This window comes from Xiphias gladius, chromosome 5, assembly GCF_016859285.1.
Source record: "Xiphias gladius isolate SHS-SW01 ecotype Sanya breed wild chromosome 5, ASM1685928v1, whole genome shotgun sequence".
NCBI classification, from domain to species: domain Eukaryota; kingdom Metazoa; phylum Chordata; class Actinopteri; order Istiophoriformes; family Xiphiidae; genus Xiphias; species Xiphias gladius.
Window position 1 is genome coordinate 1,983,579 of NC_053404.1, and position 24,112 is coordinate 2,007,690.

Consider the following 24,112-nt stretch of genomic DNA (forward strand, 5'->3'; position numbering starts at 1 on the left):
TACCTCTATTTCCACACTTGACCATACACCTCAGTGCTCTCGGTCGATCACCACCCGAAAAACGACGGGGCCGAGTTTAATTTGAGGGGCATCGCACAAGTCGAAACACGTGATGACAACACTAAGACGGGGTTTAGCAAAATAGGGGCCGTGGAGCATATTTCGACAAAAGAGAAAAATAAGGCAAAATATGTGAATTAATATGCGGCATGTGCAATAATAATAATAAATACAAAACGAAAGAAGTCGAGCAGTTGTGTTTCCGCCTTTATTCAAAGACGGCGGTGTGTTGAGTGTCCAGGGGTTTTGTCGGGCGGTGGTCATTAGTCCACTGTGAGGGGGGCCGAGGGAAACGATCAATCAGCTGTAACAAGGACACTCATTCGTCCCATTGCAACGCCGTCATCCCAGCGGTGGAGCTGTTCGGTGACCTGCTCCCAGCTGCCGCCAGCTGCCGCCAGCTGCTGCTAAACAGCAGTCCGGTCAAATAAACTCCCAGTTCGGGTGGGTCGACCCGTCAACCGGGCTCCATCTCCGAGAGCCGAGGCTCCGTCGGTGACGACCCGCCCCCTACATCCGTCTCAGACGCTCCCATTGGTTTAAAATCAAGCCACCGGGGGCCACATAAGCCGAGCTCTGATTGGTCCGCGGCCCCGCCCATCACTCTCCCACACGGTCTCTCTGTGCAAATAGACGGATAGATGCGGAACAGAGCGAAGGAGAGCATAGCGGGCATACACAGGGAGAGGGGGCGGACGACCGGTGCCCTTCATCATTTTAGCACAATTTTATGCTGTATAATTTGATCGAATAGGACTGGGACGGACACGGAACCGCTGTGAAAATGGCGCAGCCGGACAGCAAGAAGATCTTCTTCGAGAACCTGTCGGGAGCGGGGAAAGCCATCGCAGTGCTGACGAGCGGAGGGGATGCTCAAGGTAAACTGCCGAGAGACACCTACGCGGTGGGGGTGTATCAGTGCGGACGGGCCCGCGGAGGGCGAAAGCGCGGGGGCTGCGGCCGTGCGATGCCGGACCGTCCGCGGAGAGGCGATGCCCCGCGGCGGTGATAAAAGTGTAGCGCGGTGAGCAGGAGCACTGATGTTCTGACCGTTGGTCCAGGAAGCCCGCCAGCTAGCATGCTAACACGACACGTCCTGCTAGCGCGCTGGCAGCATCATCCTCTGTCACCGACTCGCTCTCATTTCTGTCGCCCCGCGCCGAGCCGTGCCGTGCCGTGTCGTCCCGGCAACGGGCCAGGATGCATCACTGCATCACAGGTGACGACCGTGGGCCGCCGTTGAACGAGCTCCCAGTCCGAATGGGCTGGACGAAGCAGCCCGGGGCCACAGAGGTGCGGGCCGCGGCACTTGCGGCGGGACGCCGGTGGGGAGGATAGGAACGGGGGTACATTCGCTCGGGACACGTTGGCTTCAGGGAGATGGGGCTTGAGGTCGTGGTTGGCAGACACAGTGTGGGCCGGCGGTGGCACGTCTGTATCCTGCGTACGTGATGAGCTGCATACATCCCTGCTGCGTCCCTTGCGTCACGGAGGAGAGCCTGGTCATGTGCTCACCGCCTAGTTTCTTCATTTGAGGGAAACATGAGTTATACACGCCTGCTACCACGATGTAGAGCACCGCACTTTACTGGCAATGAAGTGCCACAGTACAGTTCGGCTACCAAAGGGAAAGAAAAAAAAAATTATCCACAGAAAAGCTGTAGCTCGGTCATTTTTCATGGCTGAAAATCAGTAAGGCTTTGCTTTGTGTCCCTAAAACTCAAGCTGTGACATGTCTGATATACCAGATATATGACATATATATATATATATCATATTATATATTTATAAAACAAGGAAATCAAACAAGTTTCCTCAAATCCATCCCAACACTGATTTTAGTAATATTGTTATAAATGTTAAAAAAAACAAAAAAAACAACCCATTCAGCCTATACTGTATATGAGAAATATGTTAGAGTGGGCTGTGTAAAGTGGGAAAGACTGAATAGAGCTCTGACCAGATGACTCTCCCTTATTAATGCAGCGGTACATGTGCACCTAAATAAATCACTTATTTACCCCTATAAATCATGCGGTGACACGTCAAAATGTCTTTTTTGAAAAGGGCCCATGAGAAGTCAACGGGGCAAATGTTATTTTTAGCTCACATCCTTAACTTTCTGCACGTCATGCAACAAGAAGCAGCGCCGCAGTTTTCTGCATGTGAGTCGGCAGCCAAGTTACAACCTGCGAGGGAGAAAAAGGGAGAAGTGAATTGATCTGTGGCGGGCGGGTTTTAGGATGCTGATTCACTGCTAGTGCACACATGCACACAGAAAAAAAGAAAAAGGGAAAAAAAAAAGCATGGCGCTGGCCCCAGAGCGAACCAATGAGGCTGTGGCATGCATGGCAGGAGCTGCACGTCGGTGTTGGAGGGCATTGTGTAGCCTTGGCTTAGTCCTTTCACTCCTGCTGTGCGAGAAAGTGTCAGTCATGCAGAATGAGACGCCCCAACCTTAGCGATTGCTTGCTTTGATAAAGACTTCTAAACCTCGACAACAAAGAGGAAGGACAAATGTCTTTTAATAATATTGAAGTTTTGTCTCTCTCCCTCCCTCTCTCTCTCTCTCTCTCTCTCACTCTCTCTCTCTCTCTCACACACTCAGATTCAGTTCCCTCTGTGGGGCTGTTCATTTGAACATACTGTAGTTATGTAACGATACAGCAGGTCACGGGCTGTTCCACTGGACAACATGCTGAATAGTTCATCCTTTTCAGGCGGTTGTTGCTGCTTTGCTGGTTCTGTAACTTTCCATGTAGAGAAAAGTGGATTCAGACATATTTCTGAGGGTTTTAGTTTTCCTTTTACTTTCCCTAATACTTTACCTTACAGGTTTTCACTGTCTGTTTCACATTCTTTTATATCTGTCTGTCCTACTCTACTTGCATTGCTTAGTAACAGGACTACTTGGCGGCCATTAGAACTGTAGCCTGAAACCCATCCTTTCTTCTCTTGTTTATATGTCATTCAGTCAGCCAAGTTCCTCTCCGCCTGCATTGGGCAAAGCACTCACGCATTATTCTCACTGTCAGTGTTTAAGTTAACCTGCCATTTTGACATTCAAGTCATGGAGCAGTGTCTTATTGGTTAGCGAGGTGACTGGGACTAACCACAGAGTAACTGAGAGGCCGTAGGAGGAAGGAGGAAATGGCTGTGTGCAGGGGTAAGAAAAAAAATTTCGTCCCAGCCATAGATAGACAGAATAAACACACACAGCCTGTGCTTCTACAAACAGCAGCGCACAGTGTAACACACATTCAAGACACATATAATAAATACTTGGAGAGAAGGAATTAAAGTTTTACAGCTGCAGTTCTTTGTGATGAGATGGAATAGATGAAATAAATATCCATGCAGCTTAAACTGTGGCATAGCCATGCAAATCCGGACTCTACTGCTGTGGCTGAAGGCCATGCGTTGTTTCTCTCTGCAGCTTAGCTATTTACCCTGCTCATCACAGCATTGTTGCACTGCACAAGGTTTGCTCTATGGTAAGATTTGTTTTTTGTTTTTTTTTCTCTCTCTTTCAGGGATGAATGCTGCTGTGCGCGCTGTGGTTCGAATGGGGTTATATGTGGGTGCCAAAGTTTATTTCATTCATGAGGTGAGCCCCCACTCTTTGATGATCATCATTAAGGCATTTTTACCACAGTTCACAGTTGACTTGCTATAGACGTGGGCCAGAAGTAGGAACACAGGACTTGCGGCCACATTATCTCTACTTAGTAATACCTGTGCACAATCTGCCATTTTAAATGAAATTTTAGCAAAGCTTTTATGTAAAATGTGCAATGGTTCATTTTTTGTCAACACAGCAGAGGTATGAGAAATGGGAAATGAGAACGGGGAAATTTTTAGCAACTTAATGTCAAAGATATCTGAAGTAGTAACACGTGTTTCAAATGAATCTCATTCCATGACAGGACTTCTGCCCCTTGGTTGCATATTGACAACAGTAGTATCTCAGTCTTACATGTATGAATAGGGGGATGCAGCAGATGTTAGAGGAGCTTTGGCGCGGCTCGACTCTTTGCTCATCCTGTGATCCCGGCACATCTGTGTGAGAGGTGGGCCTGCTCGCTCACTGTGCCGTTACGTAACTGACTAGGGGCTTTGGCAGATGCCTCGTATGAAACTCCCCTCCCGCTCAGGTACCACAGTACTCTGGGTGAGGAGAGTACTGCATGAGGATGGGCAACATTTAAGCCGTCCATATGAAATTATGACGTTTCATTATGACATATTTGTACCGTTAATGCTTGCTACATTCTGAGTGATATTGACCTACTGATGCAGTTCGGACAGCATGTCACTCCAGCTGTTGTCTTGAGTGTTTGTTTGGAAATCTCTTGTATTTGTTTACTTACCAAGAAGCCTGTTGTTGTTATTAACATTATTATTATTATTTTGTTTTATCAGGGATATCAGGGTATGGTGGATGGTGGGGAGAACATAAGGGAAGCGACATGGGAAAGTGTCTCCAGCATGCTACAAGTGGTGAGTGATTATCATGGGCAGAATTCCACACTTCTAATGCAGTTACTGTCGAATCTGCAGAAACACTCGCTCCCTCATCATATGTTTTAGGATTAAACATTGCAATGTAAAAATACAATTGTTCTTATGGTTAAAGAGCAACATGTAGCTAAAAGGGAAGGCTGTTTTTGTGGTTAGAGAGGTGGTCGCCTAATGTCCCAGCAGCCAGTGTGTGTTCATCAGCAGTGTTTACACATGCCAGAGTGTCTCGAAGCAAGACACTGAACCCCATCCTGGATCAAGTACACAGAACTGAGTCTTAAAAAAGCATCTAAGTCTCTTTCAGTCAAAGGAAAAAGCAAGTGATTTCAGCTGAAGACATTTTCACACTTGTCGCCCTCAGGGCGGGACTGTTATTGGCAGCGCCCGCTGCAAAGAATTTCGCACGCATGAGGGACGTCTGAAGGCTGCTCACAACCTGGTGCGGCACGGCATCACCAACCTGTGTGTGATCGGTGGAGATGGCAGCTTGACTGGAGCCAACCTCTTCAGGGAGGAATGGAGCGGACTGCTGGGGGAGCTGGTGGAGCAAGGTACTGCAGAAAGATGAACCTCCTCTTTGCTTTCTTCCGGTGCTAGTGTCTTCTTTAGGGTACGTTCACACTGCCGAAAAACCTGCATCAACAGCACGCGACGGCGCTAAAAACCACACCGGGTACCATTTAGAGTTACTTGTGCTCAAACTGAGCAGCTGCAATACCTGAGGGGATTCATCACATTAATACTCTTCCTCTTTGTAGGTGAAACCGATAGATACTTGACCTGGAACTTTGCTCCAGCTATCGTGAAGCTTTTCTCTCACCACTTTTCTTCTCCGTTGTCATTCTGGCTGTCGACAAGCGCTGTCCCCTTTCTGCATGAAAGCCTGCATCCGTGTCATGTCATCCTCTAAAAGGTTTAACTGTTGGTAAACCTTAGGGTGTTCTCTGTGATGCGATGCCCCTTTCACTCTCTTTCGGATTAGTAGATGACCCCCATTGACGTTTGTTTTCAATAAAAGGGAATCACTCTTGCTTAAAGTTGAGTTGCTAAATATAACCTTTTGTAAGCCCAGGAGATATGTATCTGATAGGGTCAGGTTAAATATTTACCAAAGTGACTGAAGGGTAGCGTATTACCACCTTAAATTCCTGACAGCGGAAATAATCTCTGAAGTCAAATAGTGGCTCAAAACACAAAGTAATAATCCGAAGGGGTTTTATATTATAAATCAATGATGTTTCTCACAGTGCAAAGAAGTGTACCCTGAGCTTCCTGGAGCTCTGCAGTTTCCAGTGCTGCCCATGCTGCGATATTATGTCAACAAGCTGTGCGAATAACCCGTCTGAATTATTCTAGAAGTGATAGTGGAAAACACAGAGGAGGGGTTTGTTCAACCCTAACCTCCCGATCCTTCCAGGTCTGATCGAAGCCAGTGCTGTTCAGAAGTACTCGGCCCTTCACATTGTGGGGATGGTCGGCTCCATTGATAACGACTTCTGTGGAACTGACATGACAATCGGCACCGACTCGGCTTTGCACAGAATCATCGAGGTGGTGGACGCAATTATGACGACTGCACAGAGGTGAGGGGGGGCGGGGGCAGTAGTGCGTACTAAACTGGGAAATAAAAAGCCGGGCAGTGCAAAGTCCACGTAAAAGGCTAAATAGGATACTTTGTGATGACAGAGCCTCACCTTGTTATAGCATGAAAATGGCAGGATAAGCATGGAGATTTGTGGAAAGTGTTTGTTTAACTACCTGCCATTCTTGATCTTTAAGAAATTTAAAGTCACTACTGAACTACTGAAAACAGAATGTCAGTGTATCTAGAGGGATGCCATTTCTGGGTAGAGAGATAGAAAGGATTTCTGACACTGCTAAGTCATATTTTCTGCTCTTATCTTTCAGTCACCAGAGGACATTTGTGTTGGAGGTCATGGGCAGACACTGTGGGTAAGAGTGCGTTTGATAAACTTTATCGTCGATCCAAAAACAGAAGGCCTAAGGCAGAGACAGACCATTATCGCCTCTGTTTATGTACACATCGCTCTATCTGTGTGCTTTATCCCAGCTACCTGGCCTTGGTGAGCGCCCTGGCTTGCGGGGCAGACTGGGTGTTGATCCCGGAGATGCCCCCAGAGGACGGCTGGGAGGAGAAGATGTGTCAAAAGCTGTCTGCGGTAACACAAGCTCATTGATCTCCCCACAATAAACCCAGTGAACCATATTGTATCAGCCTCCCTATTGTATGATGTTTCTTGTTTACCTTGACGATGTTGTTATTATTCTCTTAACTTTTCTGTCTTTCTCCAAGGAGCAAAACCTCACTTTGTTTTTGCCAGGGAGGACTAATGTGGAGGAAAGTCTCAGCTGTTTAGTCTCAGTTGTCTGTGTCTTACTGTGTTTTTTTTTCTTTTTTTTTTCTGCCTTTGAAACATGCTGTTGCTCTACGATTCAGACCCGTTCCAGGGGCACAAGGCTGAACATAATCATAGTTGCAGAGGGAGCCCTTGACATGCATGGGAAGCCTATAACCTCTAGTTTTGTCAAGGATGTGAGTACCTGAGTGTAAAGAAAGGGGAAGCCAGAAGCACGGAGACCCGAGCGATGGAAGTCAGCTCAACGGCCACCATTACAACCATCCTAAATATTCTGTAATGACTTTTCTTGACCTCATGATTGGAGTCGCTGTGTGTAACAGGATGTTGATGTGAGCGGAAAAAAGGCCCATCTTGCCTCAGATAAGATGACCGTGATGCTGTATGCTAAGCCCGCCATAATAAGGCCCGCAGGGTATTGCTGATTACGAAGTGCAAACGCGAGCTGAAAGGACATCTTGGCTTTTATTATGAAAGAATGTGCGAGCATCGTCGGGCCCCTGTGCTTCTGAAAGCCCATGTCACAGCCACAGTCTCAGTTTTTCTGTCATGTTGTTTCTCCACCACCCCTCCTTGTAGAACCGAGCAGGGATGAAAAGGCTGAATATCATAATTGTAGCCGAAGGGGCGATTGATCATAACAACAAGCCCATTACCACTGACTATATTAAGAATGTAAGTACAGAGCTTTTTGTAAGAGTGTGGCAAGTTCCAGCTTCGACTGCCTTTTGTATGACCTCTACTACTGTACTGCTGCCCTGGTGTGGCTTTGACTCTGTTGCTGTGTTTCGGGAATGCTCTATCAGACACACCTGCTAGTTTGGTAAGACGGCTTTCACGACACTACTGCTACTGCTGTAGGACCCCGAGCAGATGCCCTCGCTAAACCTCACCCCCAGACATTTTCCCGGTCAAATACTATGTATTCGTAACCGCTTCACACATAGTTTATTGAGTAGGTTTCGACACGTTCACAGTAAATGTTCTGCGGTATGTTACAACCTGCCACTAACCGTTTTCCGATTGTAAAGCATTGTGTTTTCTTTTACGGTACCTCAATATTTCTGTTTAATTTACCACTTTCTGCCTGGGATCTTCTGCGATATTCAGTACAAGCTAAGAGCTCCCAGCTAACATGACTGAAAAATTAGAATGGCTTGCTTGTGCTTTGCTGTTTCCCCTTCTCTTCAGCTTTTCTGTCGTGTTCTTGTCTCATCGTGTGAGTCTCTCCGTTCATGTTTGTATGGATTTTTGCATGTTCAATTACAGTATTTCCCACTATACTTCTAATGCAGAGCTACTAATATGCATGAGGTGAATTAGTATCGTTTCACTTTAAGGATCCAGTAGTTCAATTCACAGTAGTATTTCCCGCTAGGGGAATAACCAAATATATTGCCATGATCACCAGTAAGTCCTGTGCATTTTATCCCCCTAGCTTGTCGTCAAATGCTTGGGTTTCGACACACGAGTCACAATCCTGGGGCATGTGCAGAGAGGAGGGACCCCCTCTGCGTTTGACCGCATCCTGGTACGTGCAGCACTTCATCCGAATAATACTGCTAGCGTAGATCGGTAGTAGAAAAAGAGCCGCGATGAATAGTCGATTAACAAACAGCCGATCAACAGAAAAGTTATCTGCAACTATTTTGACAATCAGTGACTCATTTTAATCATTTTTCAAACAAACCTATTAAACATACTGTAAGCTTTTATGATGCTGCAACCGGATATCTATGGGTTTTTGGTTGCTGATCAAATAAAACAGGCTCTATGAATAGATCATCTTGACCTGTGGGAAATTTGAATGGACAGTTTTCATTATTTTCTGACACTTTACGGAGAATTGGTTGCAGCCTGATTATGCATAAAACCGTTACATTTCTCAGTCTTTCTTTGGCTGCGATATTGAACTCACTGTAGCACTTATAGTAGCAATTCTATGCAGTATAAAAAGTGCATGCTTTTAGGATTTTTTTTTTTTTTAGTTTTTCATTTGAGGTGTTTGGTAGGAAAGGTCCGTAGCATTTGCTGCTTAGTCCGGTGTGTGTGTGTCTGAGGAGAAACGGCTCCAGGTTTTAGGCTAAGCACATTAACAGATTTATGGCTCAGCATGTGAAACCCTGCATCACAGACAGTGAGCATCAGATCTCTTCCTGTTTACCACAAACCAACTCAAAAAAACTGAAGCAGAGAAAGAGATGGATACAGTGGAGAATTTACTCCAATTTTTTGTCCAGAGTGAAAAATAAAAAAGACGCGAAATGGGGAAGAATGAGTCAGTAGAGAAAACAGGATGAGTATTCAAGTGAAACAAACGAGGTTTGGATAGTGAGGATGGTGCATTTTTTTGTGTTTGCTCACGCAGGCCAGTCGTATGGGTGTGGAGGCTGTTCTGGCACTTCTAGAGACCACAGCCAACACGCCAGCCTGTGTGGTCTCGCTGTACGGGAACCAATCGGTGCGCCTGCCTCTAATGGAGTGTGTGCAGATGGTAAGTAAGGGACTTGGCTGGAGACAGGCCAGGACTGCCACACGCGCACACACACACACACACACACACATTTACAAAAGTACAGACGCTAAGGAGAGAGGAAAACTGCAAAGCAGATTCCAACACAAGCACTAAGAAATGACTCTGCAGGACTCATAGAGAGGCAGAGTCAAGGGGGACGGGTTGGAGGAGCTCGAGTAATGATGACAAACAGCGCAGCCCATTGGGCCTGCCGTGCCACCGGTGTTCACAAGAGGGTTGTACTGTTTGAGAGGCACTTGTGTCTGGTTAATGATTGTCCAAAGCATTTGGCAGGGTTGGCGGCGACTGCCCGCACGGTGATGATGATGTAATAGCAGCCCATCTACAGAGAAACGCACAAAGGAGCATTGTTGTTGTACTCGCTTGACATGATTGGACTTTGAGAGAACATAACTCGAGAACAGCGGTTCCCCGATGTTTTGGGTTTGTTTGATGTGTGAAGTGGTTACATGAAGGCGGGCAGTTTTATTACAGGTAAAAACAAGGTCACATTCTAGTTACTTTCTGGGCTGGAACAGATGATGTCATGTTTACTCTTGCATTGTTTTCTCTGCACACTAGGAAGTCCTACATGCGCTGATCGTTTCGCTTATAAAAGACACTTCAAAGATCACAGCCTTTGTCTGCAGATATATAATTTTAACTGATGTAAATGAAACAACTCGGCACTACTTTTGCACATAGAGGAAATACAGTGTGTGAATGAATACTGCATTCGAACAGTGAAAACACTCTGCTGCTTCTCTCAGACTCAAGAGGTCCAGAAGGCCATGGACGAGAAGCGGTTCGAGGAGGCTGTCAAGCTTCGGGGCAGGTACGACTGACGGCCGGCCGGGACCAGTCCCACACACCAAAGCCACGACTTCACTCGAGATCAAGACATCAGTTGGATGTTGCTTGCTGTAGACATTAAGCTGTAGACAGGTGCTGTTTTAGAACACAACACTAGACTGATGTTTATACTCTGGATACAGTCAACGATCGGTAGGAAATTATAATTGCGTTATAATGCAGATCATTCAAAATGCATCCCTCAGTGTGTGTTACCACGTATTTTGACACAGAAAATGTACCGCGCATTTGTGTGAACATACTGAGGGGGTCCTGTGTTTTATTGCAGGAGTTTTGAAAACAACCTGAAGACATACAAACTGCTGGCTCATCGTAAACCAGAGTCCGAACTGCCAACTGTAAGTCACCGCACGACATCTTGACACCTCCTTTGAGACCTTCCACAGTCAGCAGAAACACAGTGGTACCCAGACTTATTCATGCGACTGTACACACGCTGTTTTTCCACACACGCAGTGGCGGTCCCCACCATGCCCGGAGTGCCAAGACACTGAGATGTTCAATTTTTTATAGCACCGACCTCAGGATCTGCCCACAGATCATGACTCAGCCGCTGCAGTCATGATGCACTGCGCCGCTGCTATTTTCAGCGATATCCTTCGCAAAACAAGGCTCACTTACCGAGTGAGGTATTCCTATAAATATATGCGTATTTCTCTCTAAACAGGTGCATTGCAGCGTGCTAGTTATGCAGGCGTCCGTCAGATATAGTGCCAGTCGTTTCCTGCAGTTAAGGGGAAAAATAATGTGACTTGCAATTATGGCGACCAGTTCAAAATAAACAGACCTGTTTGCCGTGCTGCCCACAGCGTGGTTGCCATGAAGCCTGTAATTGTAGCCACCGACGTCTTCATGTGAGGCCCAGGTTGCTCGGCGTTGGCGTGCTGTTCAGTGATATCAGATGACACCTGGCTCCCCGCTGGGGGATGACTTGTTCAACCCTGCCAAGAGCTGCGTCAGCCTGCCGCTGTGGCTCCAAATGAGGCAGCTCACACTGAAAATCGGTGAGCTGCAGAGGCAGCATGGCAAACTCCGTGCTGTGGGGTTTGCTCCTGGGTCCTCGGGCCCTGGCTCCTCCTGCATTCGTGATAATGACCGCTTTAGGCCCAGCATGTAGCTGTGGGAGACCAGAAGCCGTTTTATTGATTCCCTGTGCAGAGCGTGAACAACTGTCCGACAACAGCAACAACTGAAACGCACCTTATATTTTTTGTGATGATAAAACTACCCGAGTCATATTTCACATGTTCTATGCCCCCAGAGTAACTTCAACGTGGCTGTGCTGAACGTTGGGGCCCCTGCGGCGGGCATGAATGCCGCTGTCCGTTCAGCCGTCAGGGTGGGCATCTCCGAGGGTCACAAGATGTTTGCTGTCAGTGATGGGTTTGAGGGATTCTACAAAGGACAGGTGGGTACTCCGGCGGTGATATACCGGTACACGCGCTCTCCCATTGCATGTCATTAGAATCATCCGGGGAAGGCATCACATGAAAGAGATTTCATGTTGTAATTGAAATGAATTCATCAAAAAAAAATGACAATAAGAGCTTTATAAAAACATATGCATTACTGTCATCTTTTAATCAATAACTCAGAGAGCTGGCTTAGCTTGATGAGAGTCAGGCACTGCACAATCACTGTTAGCTGCTGCCTGACTGAAGAATAATGAGGGAAACCCAGGGGATAATCTGTCCAGATTGATGTAAACCAATTTCCCCACACTGACTCTCCCTCCCCTGCCCTGCTCAGCCAAAGCTGATGCAGTACCACGATGAGCAGGCAGAGGGCAGCAGAATAAGCAACACAAATGCTCACACTTTTGGAACGATTAAGTGGGATGATCCTCACCGTATCTAACACCGAAATGTGGAGAAGGTCTCGTGTTTTGAATGAAAGGAAGAACCAGACGGTAGCAGGTGTGTTTGCGCGCGCGCGTGTGTGGGCGTGTGATCTTCAAGGGAAAACCTGCACCGTGGAAAGGTGTAATCTGACCTGTCATCTGAAGCATGACTATTCTCCCGCTCCGTGGCTGGTATAACTGGTTTTTCGCTCCTCTCTCTTCACACCTCTTGTGACCTTCTCACAGTGAGAAACCTGAAATCCCCGCCGTCCAGATTTGGCTCATTCAGAGAGCAGCACTTAACAAAAGAAAATATCCGACCATTTATCTTCATCCAAATGTGTCCTGTATCACTGGTTAGTTTAACATCCTGTGTGCGCCCCTGCCGCGTGAAATCAGACAGCTGACCCCAAGAAGATTAGACCTGTGGGAGTATTGAATTTCTTCACTTCAGTGCTTTGGGACTCACCTCTGTGTTTTCACTGGTACAGCTCCTCCGTTATATATAAGAGAGCGTGTCTGGAAAATTAACTCGCCTTCCAACAGTCTCTGCACCTCGGGAGGCCAAGTCAGAAAATACAGAACTGAAGCTAACGGAGAAAGTTTTGAGCGTATTAAGGTTTGGGGCAAATGGACCAACAACAACAACATAGAAAGGATCCGGGGCGTAGGATCCGTTCATTTTGAATGCTAGGAAATTGTCATTTAGTTCAACTTCAGATTTCAGGAAACAACCAGACATGGATAATGGGAAGAAAAGTCAGGAAAAGTTGTTTTCCTTTAGTGAAGGAAGTATTTCAAATGTCAACGGAGTGCTCCAATAAGACACCGAAGACGGCATGTTGCTGTTGTCTTCCCCACAGATTAAGGAGTTTAAATGGGCTGATGTCGGAGGATGGACGGGGCAGGGTGGATCCCTACTGGGAACCAAAAGGTAAAGTCTGGAGTTGACCAGCGACTGTTCAGCATTAAAACTGTTATCTGTTTAAAAAATAATAATAATAATAATACTATATTATTAATTTACCTATCTAAGAGGTGGTGCTGTACTGCACACAGTTAAAATCAGAAAGTTACCGATTTCAGTTCTAAGGACCAAAATTAATCTGGTCATTCAGATGTAATGATTGTAAATCAATGGTGACCAATAATGTTGCTTGGTGCTTCCTTTGCTGTTTCCTGTCTTCAGAACTCTTCCTGCAAAGCATGTTGACAAAATTGCCGAGCAGATGCGAAAGCACAACATAAACGCACTGCTAATAATTGGTGGATTTGAGGTATGTTCAAAGCTCCTTTGTCCCTATTGCCTCGTCTGTTTCTACTGTTAAAGCTACATTCTCATCTTTTTTTGTCCATATGCTTAGTTGCTCTTGAGCTTTGAGTTCATGTCAGTAGTGCAACTACTTAGTAACATGAAAGTTGTATTTTTGCTCATAGAGTTAAAGAACAACAAAGTAATCATAGTGTCAGATGTACATATATGTATTGTACAGTTGTAATGTAATCCCATTTTATGTCCGCACGCCACCATATGGTTCCATGCATAGCCGTGTGCTTCTTCATGCTTCAGAGTCCTTTCTCTGCCAAAACTGGAACAGTAGAGCTAATGAGAGGAACAGCAACAGAAAGCTGGTTCATTGTTGACTTTCAGTGCTTCGTGTGGAGAGAAAGTAGGATCCTCAACCCGAGGCATATGTATTATTTAAATGAAAAGTGAACCAGCGCTGTAACTGAAATGTAAATAATATATATTGAATTGTATTTGGAAACAGAGAACACCTGCTTTCTCCAGCCATTTCACGCACTCCCATTTAGAAGACCACCAGCTTTAATTTTCCTGTCATGTATGCAAGTAAATGAGTTTCATGTGTACGTGCAGATGCGTACGCATGCCCCTGTGTTTTTGGGAGTGTGTGTGTGTGTGGAGTGGTACCTGTCTGTTTCGCTGCTGTCCGTTGTGATAGACCTGGCTTCTCCCCTTGGCACCCTCCACTTTTGTCTTTCCCCTCCTCGTGGCAAGTAGAACCTCTCAACCAAAACAACCTGCCGCAGTTGTAACCGTGCAGACACTAAAGCCCTTGGCTCTGCCCTGCAGGCCTTCCTGTCACTGCTGGAATTGTTAACGGCGCGCGGGAAATATGACGAGTTCTGTGTGCCCATGGTCATGGTCCCAGCCACTGTCTCCAACAATGTGCCGGGCTCAGACCTCAGCGTTGGCGCTGACACGGCTCTGAACGCCATCACTACTGTAAGTGATGGGGCCGGCAACAAGAACAGTTGATCTCCACCGCACGGACACGTATAAAACACGCACACATGCACGCACGCAGACGAACCCGAAATCCACATACACGCCCACATAGCCAGCCAGCCCATCACGATTCAAGAAGGGGGAAATCGCTCACTCGGTCATTTACCAGTCACTCTGTGTATCTACCAGCCTGTCAGTGGATCATTTGGAAGAAATTCTTGTGAACACGGCATCTGTCAGCCACATCTTCGAAAAAAGGTTCACTAAAAATGTCAGAAAGTCAGAGCAGACAGACAACTTAAGTCACTGCCTGTGCTGTGAGGCGTGACTGGTAAAGGTAAAGCCGAGCTGCAGAGTAGCGTCCCTCCCTTCCCGGTCAGGTAAGTAGGTTGGTGACAACACGGAGGCATGCTGTGAGGTGCACCAGTGTTGTGGCTGCCATGTTTGCGCTGCCTGTCCTTCTCCCTGACTGTGTTTGTGTTTCTGCCCCCACCCCACGTCATCAACATCAAGCGTGCAGGTTTGACATGGTCTAGTTATCTTAGACATATTGTACCGCTACATAATGCAAACTAACAGCCTGTAGTACAGTTAGTGTGTACTAGCATGTATACTGCCTGCAACTTCTGTAGCTCCTACACTGACTTTATTCTTTATTCATCACATAACATCACATCACATATGATATGATATCATAAATTTGACATTCTTTGTACCACAAAAAAAAAAAAAAAAATATATATATATATATATATATACACATATATATATATTTTAAAAAAATACAGCATCATAGCTCTTGCTGTTTTGTTGACAGCATTACGATCATTCAAATGAACATAAATGTAACTCGCTGAAAAAGGAATGAACCAGCCCGAATCTGGGCTTGGCCGCCGTCTTCTTCATTTCCTCATCCTCCTCCTGCGTATGCAGACGTGATCAGTGCTGGATCCTGACTGCATACAACCCTCCACAGCAGATAGGGCCGTCACGTAGACGCCCTATTCACTGTCACCGCACTGAGCTGCTGTGGCTCGCGAACAGCCTTTCACATCTGTCTCATCTCCGTCCGTCTTTGTCTTTTCCCGTCTTTCCGCCCTCTGTCTTACTCTTTCTCTACCATTACTTTTTTTCCTCTAGCTTTTTTTTGCCCTCCGCCACCATCTCTGCTGTCGTTCTCCCTTCCCATTTTTTCCCTTTCTTCTCCATCTCTGTATTCACACTTCCGTCCTCCTTTCCTCTCTGCCAAAGGGAAGCCATTGCTGCTATCACACGGAAAGAGGCGGAATGGCAGGATACGCTCTTAGCAAACTGAGAGAGATTCACCCCTCTCTCTCAGTGGCTGTCCTCCTGACTGGCTCTAACACGTTTTCATATACTGCCGCTTCAGGCGTTTGAGAGTCTGCTGCAGCTGAATGAGGCTCGCGCTACCTATGAGGAGTTTTGCATCCCGATGTGTATGCTGCCTTCCACCATAAGTAACAATGTACCCGGCACAGATCTAAGTATCGGGGCAGACACGGCCCTCAATGCCATCGTGGAGGTAAGCCAGTCAAACCGCCGCCGGCACCGCTTTGAGCGCTTTGTTCAAGATACTCATGCAAAGAGGATGAAAATGACACACGATGCCAAGTATCAGTGGCGTTAACGGTCCAGTGCTTACAATCAACAGACCGTCAGGTTATAAAAGCACAAGTGCAGTCAAGTGGTGCATGAGTATTTGCTGCAGCTCTATAGATTTCGGCAGCCATTCTCAACTAACGACCTAACCTTGATCCCAACTCAGAGCTTCTAACATTAACCTCAGGCCTGGGAGTAACCCAAACCTTGAATATCTGTAAAATCTTAAAGGGGGCACTCAGTCGATTTTTCACATGAAGTCGAGTTTACTTCTCATGAGAAAGCCTTTTTTTTTTTTTTTTTTTTTTTTTTTACAATCTGCAGGTGTGGGGTTTTAGAGATACGGGTATTTACAAGGCAAGTAGGGTCCAATAAAAGATGAAGTTGCATTTTGGGAAATGTAGCAGCCAGTGAAAACCAGAGGATTTGGGCCTCAAACCTGTTTCAGGTGTGACCCTTCTTTTTAAATCCCTCTTCCTGTGAGCCCCACCTCTGCGGAAGTGTAATATTAAATAGACGGAGTGCCCCCTTAACACTGTGATGCCACTAAAACATCCTCAGTTTCAAATACTACAACAGTCGCCTGATATCACACTGATTGTCAGCACTGGAATATCAAAATAAAGTGTTACTGTCGCATGAAGTCTCTAAGGATGATTTGAACCAAGTGTTTTACTTCAGGACTGTTCGTGATGTCTAAAGTTTACCATCTCATGTGCTCTCTCATCCTTGTGCAGGCCTCCAGTCTCTAACTGGTGAAAGCATCACTTTAGCCTGAATCTGCCTGAAATGATGAAGTGTAGCGTCTTGACTCTTGTGCAGAGTGATAGATAAGCATGTCGGCCTTGAGATGAGAGTTACGCTGCTGTTTTTACATGTGGAATGCTTTACTTTAACAGAATGCGACCTCTAATCCTGCTTGCTTGATTTTTGTTGTTGTTGTTGATACTCTGCCATGTTAAACACGATAGACACTTAACTGGAGGTAGCTCAGACATTGACACCGAGTTTAATAATGCGTAGCTCATCGTGATTACTTAACGTATACTAACATTGTGAGCTTATATGCACGTGTCAGACTTGTGACCGCATCAAGCAGTCAGCCAGTGGGACGAAGAGACGTGTGTTCATCATTGAGACCATGGGAGGCTACTGCGGCTACCTGGCCAGTGTAGGAGGCCTGGCAGCTGGAGCTGACGCTGCTTACATCTACGAGGAGCCATTTGACATCAGAGACCTGCAGGTGACACGCTGTCTATTGTAACACACACACACACACGCACCACCTCCCACGCTGGAGAGAAATATGAATCCACGCATCGCTTAGTTTCCCTCTCAGCTCTCTTTTAGAGGGTCAAGCTCAGTCTCTGGCCTCATCCGCTAGAGGGCGCTCAGGCGGGATTCTGAGACGGCCGTCACGGTGCCGTCCGCTGGTCAGCGCTACTCACACGCACTGCCTCTTCCCACAGGCCAATGTTGAACATCTGACAGAGAAAATGAAGACGAGCATCCAAAGAGGACTGGTCCTCAGGTGAGAAGATCTTCAATCACCCCACTGCAGATACTTGTAGTAAATTTCCAAGCCTCATCTCTAAGGGATAATATAATGGGCAGCAAAAGTGTAATAGTAAGTAAAAAGAATAGTCGAGTCTGCAGCTCAGTCAAATGTAAAACTGTGTGAGTGCGGACCAGACATGCTGCTGCTGCTGCAGAGTTTTGAAGACCTTGTTTCTCCAGTTTTATAATCCGGTATTTCCAGCCCACAGAGTTAGATTTTAAGCAGCTTGTATAGTAAACAGATCCGATGCTGATGTCACCAGGTCGACAGACGACATCTCGATGTTAGAATAATATAAACTCAACCCAGACTTTAGAAAAATTGCAGTGCCTCCGGTCTGCTGTTGGACGGGTGAACGTCGACTCAGACCTTCTGTTTCATGGTATGTTTGTAGGAATGAGAACTGTAATGACAACTACACCACAGACTTCATCTACCAGCTCTACTCTGAGGAAGGGAGGGGAGTGTTTGACTGCAGGAAGAATGTGCTGGGACACATGCAGCAGGTAGGCCTCGCCATACTGCCTGGGGGGAGTGTACCCTTCTGTAGCAGTGTCAGTGGTGAGGGTTCCTCCAGACTAAGGACAGTTTCATCAATTGTTTACCATGTTTGTATCTGGGATGGCATCTTCATAATTACTTATGTTGTATTTTGGCTTTGTGTGTCTCGGGAAAATATCACAGATAAAGCAGGATGAAACGAAACTCTGATGATCCCTGAGGGGAAATTGGCTCGTTCTGCAGCAAGTAATGGGATACAGAAAAGAAAAAACATGAATGTAGATTTGGGGATATTAGGAGTTTTAAACATCGCACCACTAACAACTGCCACAAATATGTACCTTTAAATATGAAAAAAAAGAAAAAGAAGTTTGCCTGGTGTCTTGGTGCATCTGGATTTGAATTTCTTTTTTTTTTTTTGTTTTCTTTTTGGTTCATATTCGTCCCTATCGTCTTTTACTGTGTCTCTTCTGTGAATAAGAATTACTAATCACATCTTTAGGCGGTGGAAAAAGGTACAAATTTGAATTACAGCAGAGTGAGAGTGTAGTGTAAGACTAAGAGAATAAAATGCCAACAAAGGAAAAGACGCAAAAACGTTAGAGTGAGGAGAATCGCAAGAACATTCAAACATCAGCACACATCCGAGGCACAGCAAAATGGGTGGAAATTCCGAGTTTAATACACAGCGTGTAGTCTTCAAGTCCCCGTGTTGTACTGTGGTGTCTAAAAAAAAGCAACAGCGTGAAACCTACCTTCATTCCTCTGAAAGGGAGGAGCGCCGTCTCCATTTGACCGTAACTTTGGGACCAAGATCTCTGCCAAGGCCATGCAGTGGATTTCCAAAAAGCTGGTGGAGGCGTTCAGGCAAGGTAAGGTGGATGTTCCGCTCGAGCGCAACGACTTGTGGTAGCTGATCCTTCCTCCCTACAGAGGTGTGGCTGTTGTGAAGCAGACCTTTACCCAGATCTGTCATGGAGTCGCTCCGTCTTATATTTTGATGTATTGTTCTCCTCGTAAAGGAAATTCATCAGTGATCATTTACATCCTTCAGTGTCACGATTTCACGTGACATCTGCTTTAATGAACTTATGTACTTTCTTTTTTGATGGATAAGCCTACAAACTGAGTGATATGTGAATAGTTTGTCTTCAAACCACTCTGCATATGTATAAAGGCTATAATTAAAGTTGAAACTCCTCTTTGTTTTTTATGTCTATTTCCTATACACATGGATGACATAAGATGAAGGTAAATCTAAAATTTGTTTTTGTTTTTTTTTTCCATGTTGGCTCCATGACCATCTGCATCTTTATAAATAGCTCCATGTCCCTGTCTGTCATTACCACCATCTTGAGGAAGCACACAACCTGTCCAGGCACAAGTGGGGTGCAGCTACGATGCGTCTATGTCTTACATATTTATCAGCAGCCACCGTGCTACACTGTGTCCACTACACGATTCATGTGGACTGGTTGGATTGGAAACGTGCTAGCATGGGCTGTATGGATAAAGCACATGACTTTTTTTCTGCTTTGCCCCACATTTCTTTGCGTGTCTATGGCACTTTGTGTTGCTTTGGTTGCTTTTGAGTCCCGACAGTTTCTCCACCATCACCTCTAGGAACTGAGTTTCTAGATATTCCGTTGGTGTCAGTTGCACCACCCACCCTGTCTTCCTCCTGTAGATCTTTTAGATAGCCACTAGCTTAAGGAAAGTGTCTCCATCCCTCTGCGCGACCCCTCACACACACTGCAAAATGTCACGCCTGTGCACTATATGTTTGCAAGAGGGGGAAAAAAGAGCAGCTGAGGTACGTCCCTCTGGTTCTGTCTCTGAGTACTGCTGTGTCTACTTGCAGGCCGAGTCTTTGCCAACACCGAGGACTCCTGCTGTCTGCTGGGGATGCGTCGCAGGGCTCTGGTCTTCCAGCCCGTTGTGCAACTCAAGGAGGAGACTGACTTTGTGTGCGTATCACGCCGACTGAGCTCAAAGTCGCGTTAGAGCGTCTTTAGCTTCCGTAATGCTACATACCTCTAAGTGCAGCGTAAGTTAACAGCTAAACAAAAGCTAACGGCGAACTGCGGGGTCGATTGGAAAAATGTATTCCTATGCCCCCAGCTCACGATGGGTCACCAGAAATATGTTCTTGTTTTACAGGAAGAGACTCAAAAAATGTTGTTGGTTTTTTTTGGACATATACAGTACTTGGCATATACCAAGAGATAATGACACATTGAAGAAAGAGACACAGGATTAGAACTTGGCAAATGTACTATTTATTTCACGGCGGCTTTAATAGTGCTCATCGATCTGATCAGCTGAATCTGCCATGATACCTCTGTGTCTAAAGTTTGTTGTCACAGCAGCAGGTAATAGGATGCCGTGAAGAAAAGGCCAGGTAGTGCGTCATCAATGCAATAAAATGGCAGCATTGAGAATTTGACAAATTTTTTTTTTTTTTTTTTTCACCGGTTGTTCTCCACATTAATGTTGGCTCACCAGACTTACTGTGCTGCCAAAATGACTGTGTGAAAATACTAATGATGCAAATTATTCTCGTTTCTGTTTGAGCTTTAACGATTAGTCTCTTACCACCAAAATCACCAAAAGTCCATCAAGAAAAAATCTGATCATAAACTGATCGTATTCTTTTTTTTTTTTCAAACAATGATACCAAACACTCCCTAGTCCTTTCCTCTCAATTGTGATCATTTGCACTATTTTCTGACATTTTGTAGAACAAATCAGATGAGAAAATACTGTTGAAAATCACTCTTATAGCTCTAACTTATGTCAGTCCTGTATCTCATATCCATGTGGTCCAGATGGGAACAGATCCATCCAGGCTCCCCAGTCAATAGAAGACATTAGATCTGTTCCCCATGTGACCATCAGACATGAACATTAGAATGAGGACGTTTTAGGCCAAAGTGTAAAAAAACCAAACAAAACGGGAAGCCGTAACCGCAGTGCTGAGATTTCCTCGTCTGTCTGCAGTCACAGGATCCCTAAGGAGCAGTGGTGGCTGAAGCTGCGTCCCCTCATGAAGATCCTGGCCAAGTACAAGACGAGTTACGACATCTCGGACGCCGGACAGCTGGAGCACGTCGTGCGCAACCGGCCTAAGGAGTCGGACGCCTCAGTAGCCATGTGAGGGCCCGCGCTGTACGGTGGCCGTGTGTAAGACTGAAGGTCTGTGAGGTGTCGGTTTGTGTGTTGTAAAAGAGCTCCAGTAACGTCTCTCCGACTCTGTTTGGCCACAAACCCTGTTCATTTCCCGTCTGTGTCATTTCCCTCGGCGTCACTCCTCTCTCTTTTGTCGTGACAAACTGATGAACTGTAACCTAGCCTCCGCAGCGCCCCTAGTACCAGACGCACGCACGCACGCACGCACGCATACTCTCGCTCATACACACACCCGTGCTGCCATGCATCCGTTGCCCCGGGATGCTTAGTGTCGCCGTTGTTTTTTAAATTGCACTTTCTCTGTCTCCGGTGGCGTAGTCAGGCGCTGAGCCCAGCGCTGCACGAGGACGGACTAGACACCGTGTCTGCTGTAAAAAACCAGTGTGTGTGAGTGTGTGTATCGGCCTAGAACCAGTGTGAGGTTCAGCACATTTATGTAAGACTGATGCAATACATTGCTGCGCTTGACACCGAAGCTAATATTTATGTTTTTAACACTGTTTATTATTTCGCTTGTCAACATGGATATATTACCTGTAGGCACAGCTGTACTGAGTAGCTGTCTGTCGTATTGCACCAACAAATTAGATGTGTAAGAGACTAATGTTTCCCACAGAATAAAATCAGACTTCAGAAGTGTAGCCCGTGTCCCTGGATTTATTTATTTAACATCCCAGTGAAGTAGCTTTAAAGTTGTAAGAATCCTCTTACTCCACTGAATATCGGTGACAGTGTCACCGATTTTCCTCATTGTGTTGTTGTTCCGTCAAACATTCAACCCATTTTCTTATGGCTCCACCGTTTCATCTAACGGATATATTTTGAAATGTCTCGTTCATCATTCGATACACATTTCAGAAGAACTCAGTCTGAAACACATGGTGTGTGTGTGTGTGTGGAAAGTTTGGGATCCGCTCCAGAATTAAAAAAAATACACTTCTGTGGCTTCTACCGAAGCTTGGACCAAATAAAATAGGTTGGTAATAAGGTACCGACCGGCAGGTTAGTTGCCGTGGAAGGATCACGGAGAGATTACTGGCCTACCCAGCACGGGCCCAGGGGGCCCAGGGGGCCAAGGGGTCAGGGGGCCACTGGGCCCGAGCCTCTGTTGGTAGTGACTGTGATAATCTCTTGTTGAAAAGTCAATCGGGCGACTTCAAAGAGACACAAACCAACTACAAAGACACAGGAAATGAACCCAAAGAGACATAAAACTGGTGCTTCATTTGTAGTCTGCTTGTGTCTCTTGTCTCTTTCAGTCGGGGTGTCTCGCTCCTACATGTATGTCGGAAGGGGAGGGGGGCCTTTGTCGTGCCTTTGCCCGCGGGGCCCGTTGTCTGGTACGGTTTGAAGAAAGATGCCCCTTGATGGTGGTGGACTGTATTTACATTCTGCTTGTTAAGACTATAAACCCCGCAAAAAAAGGCAGCAAATGAAAATACTAACAGAAAATCAGCTCCCGGACACCTCAGAGACTGGAAGGACAGAAATTCGAAAAGGAAGATCCTTTCCACCTTGGTCATTCTCTTCACTATATGCAAAGATGTCCGGAATGAGGGCAGGATGTACAGATGCATCTTTGAGAATCGTGGTTTTAATTGAGAAAAGACCTAAAAACACCTCGGGATCAGAGTCAGCCGGTTGTTTTAAACAAGCTCTGACAAAGAGACTCTGCTGGTGTCTTTATATGCTACACAAGAGCCAGCAGATGGCGGCAGAGCACTGTCACATCCCAGGTGCCCGGGTTCATCGAGTCCACATTGACACGGATTCCCTCCATCGCTTGCTGTCCACTTCTGCTCTTCACAATTTCAGCGTATTGTGGCTTATTACTAAAGTAGATTAGCTGTGTGAATGTGAATGTGTGCGTAGCCGTAATTAGGAATTAATCTTATCATTTGGAGGAAAATTTCAATTTCCCATGGGTGTATTAATTGTGTATAGATGTAATTGGGCTGCTTCTTCCGGCCTAAGTCGACCTCTTGTCTTACTCCGCTGCGAGTACTTACATGCATGTGTGGCCGAGCCGAGGCCATCGCTTAGCGACGGCGCGGCGACGTGAAATGTGAGCAAGAAGCTTCCTGGAGCACAGACTCTCCTGGAATTATTACCATCCTCAGTTCAAACCGGTGTGGCGAGTTCAGCCTCAGCTGCACCTCTGCTCGCGCTGACGCCCGGTTTCCTCAGACCCCCAGCTGGTTCACTCCGGAGGCCTTTTCTCGTTGCTGGCTACTTCTCTCCGAGCATGAAATTAGTGAGTCCAATAATTTGGGTTGATTCGGGGATGCAAGGGCACACTGCAGGGTCATATGCACGTAGGTAATCAATACGAATTACCATTTCATTTCTCCCCCCGTCCTCTTTTCTTCTAGAATCACGTGCGAAACCTGATCTCGCCGGACTGATTACAGGTTGCAAATGAAGGGTCCTCGCTCCCTGGTGCTCATCAAAGGCCGAGCGCACGCTCGGTAACTTTGTCTTCATTTAATTTTGCTTTGTCTTCAGACAAAGCCCCAGTTACGAGCTTGCGGTGAATCTCCAAAAATAGCTGGTGCACGTTGACCTTTTTAGATTAAAAGCACATTCTCTGTCTCTCCTGGAGACCCACACAGTCCAATCCCACTTCTAGTGAGCCACAGGGGTTGGATTTCCTAGTGCTGTAGTGACTAGTGAGGAGCAGCGATGCTAAAATAGATCACTACAAAGGCATTGTGATAACAATAGCAATGAGAGCCAATAAGTCCAGGCTGGCTGACATTGAGAAAGCAATTTTTTCTTTTTTCTTTTCAAATGTGTCACGTACTTT

The 24,112-nt window shown here is 46.1% G+C and overlaps 1 protein-coding gene across 12 annotated transcripts; it reads left to right on the plus strand.

Moving 5' to 3' along the window:
- The first annotated feature begins 641 nt into the window (after positions 1-641).
- On the plus strand, positions 642-21,940 carry pfkpa (phosphofructokinase, platelet a). Of its 12 annotated transcripts, none has more exons than XM_040126528.1 (23): positions 642-938; positions 3,594-3,667; positions 4,483-4,560; positions 4,943-5,132; positions 5,999-6,164; positions 6,490-6,534; positions 6,653-6,761; positions 7,040-7,135; positions 8,398-8,490; positions 9,328-9,453; positions 10,245-10,309; positions 10,616-10,685; positions 11,609-11,755; positions 13,051-13,121; positions 13,377-13,464; positions 14,283-14,435; positions 17,137-17,301; positions 17,528-17,589; positions 18,011-18,122; positions 18,890-18,989; positions 19,363-19,368; positions 19,979-20,084; positions 21,118-21,940. In XM_040126528.1, the coding sequence occupies exons 1-23, from the start codon at positions 845-847 to the stop codon at positions 21,272-21,274; spliced, it is 2,373 nt and encodes a 790-aa protein (XP_039982462.1). In that variant the 5' UTR covers positions 642-844; the 3' UTR covers positions 21,275-21,940. The 12 variants fall into 12 exon arrangements, with proteins under 12 accessions (XP_039982462.1, XP_039982460.1, XP_039982466.1 ...); XM_040126526.1 differs by lacking the exon at positions 14,283-14,435 and adding an exon at positions 15,829-15,981; XM_040126527.1 differs by lacking the exon at positions 7,040-7,135 and adding an exon at positions 7,539-7,634 and having other exon boundaries at positions 643-938.
- Positions 21,941-24,112: the final 2,172 nt, after the last annotated feature.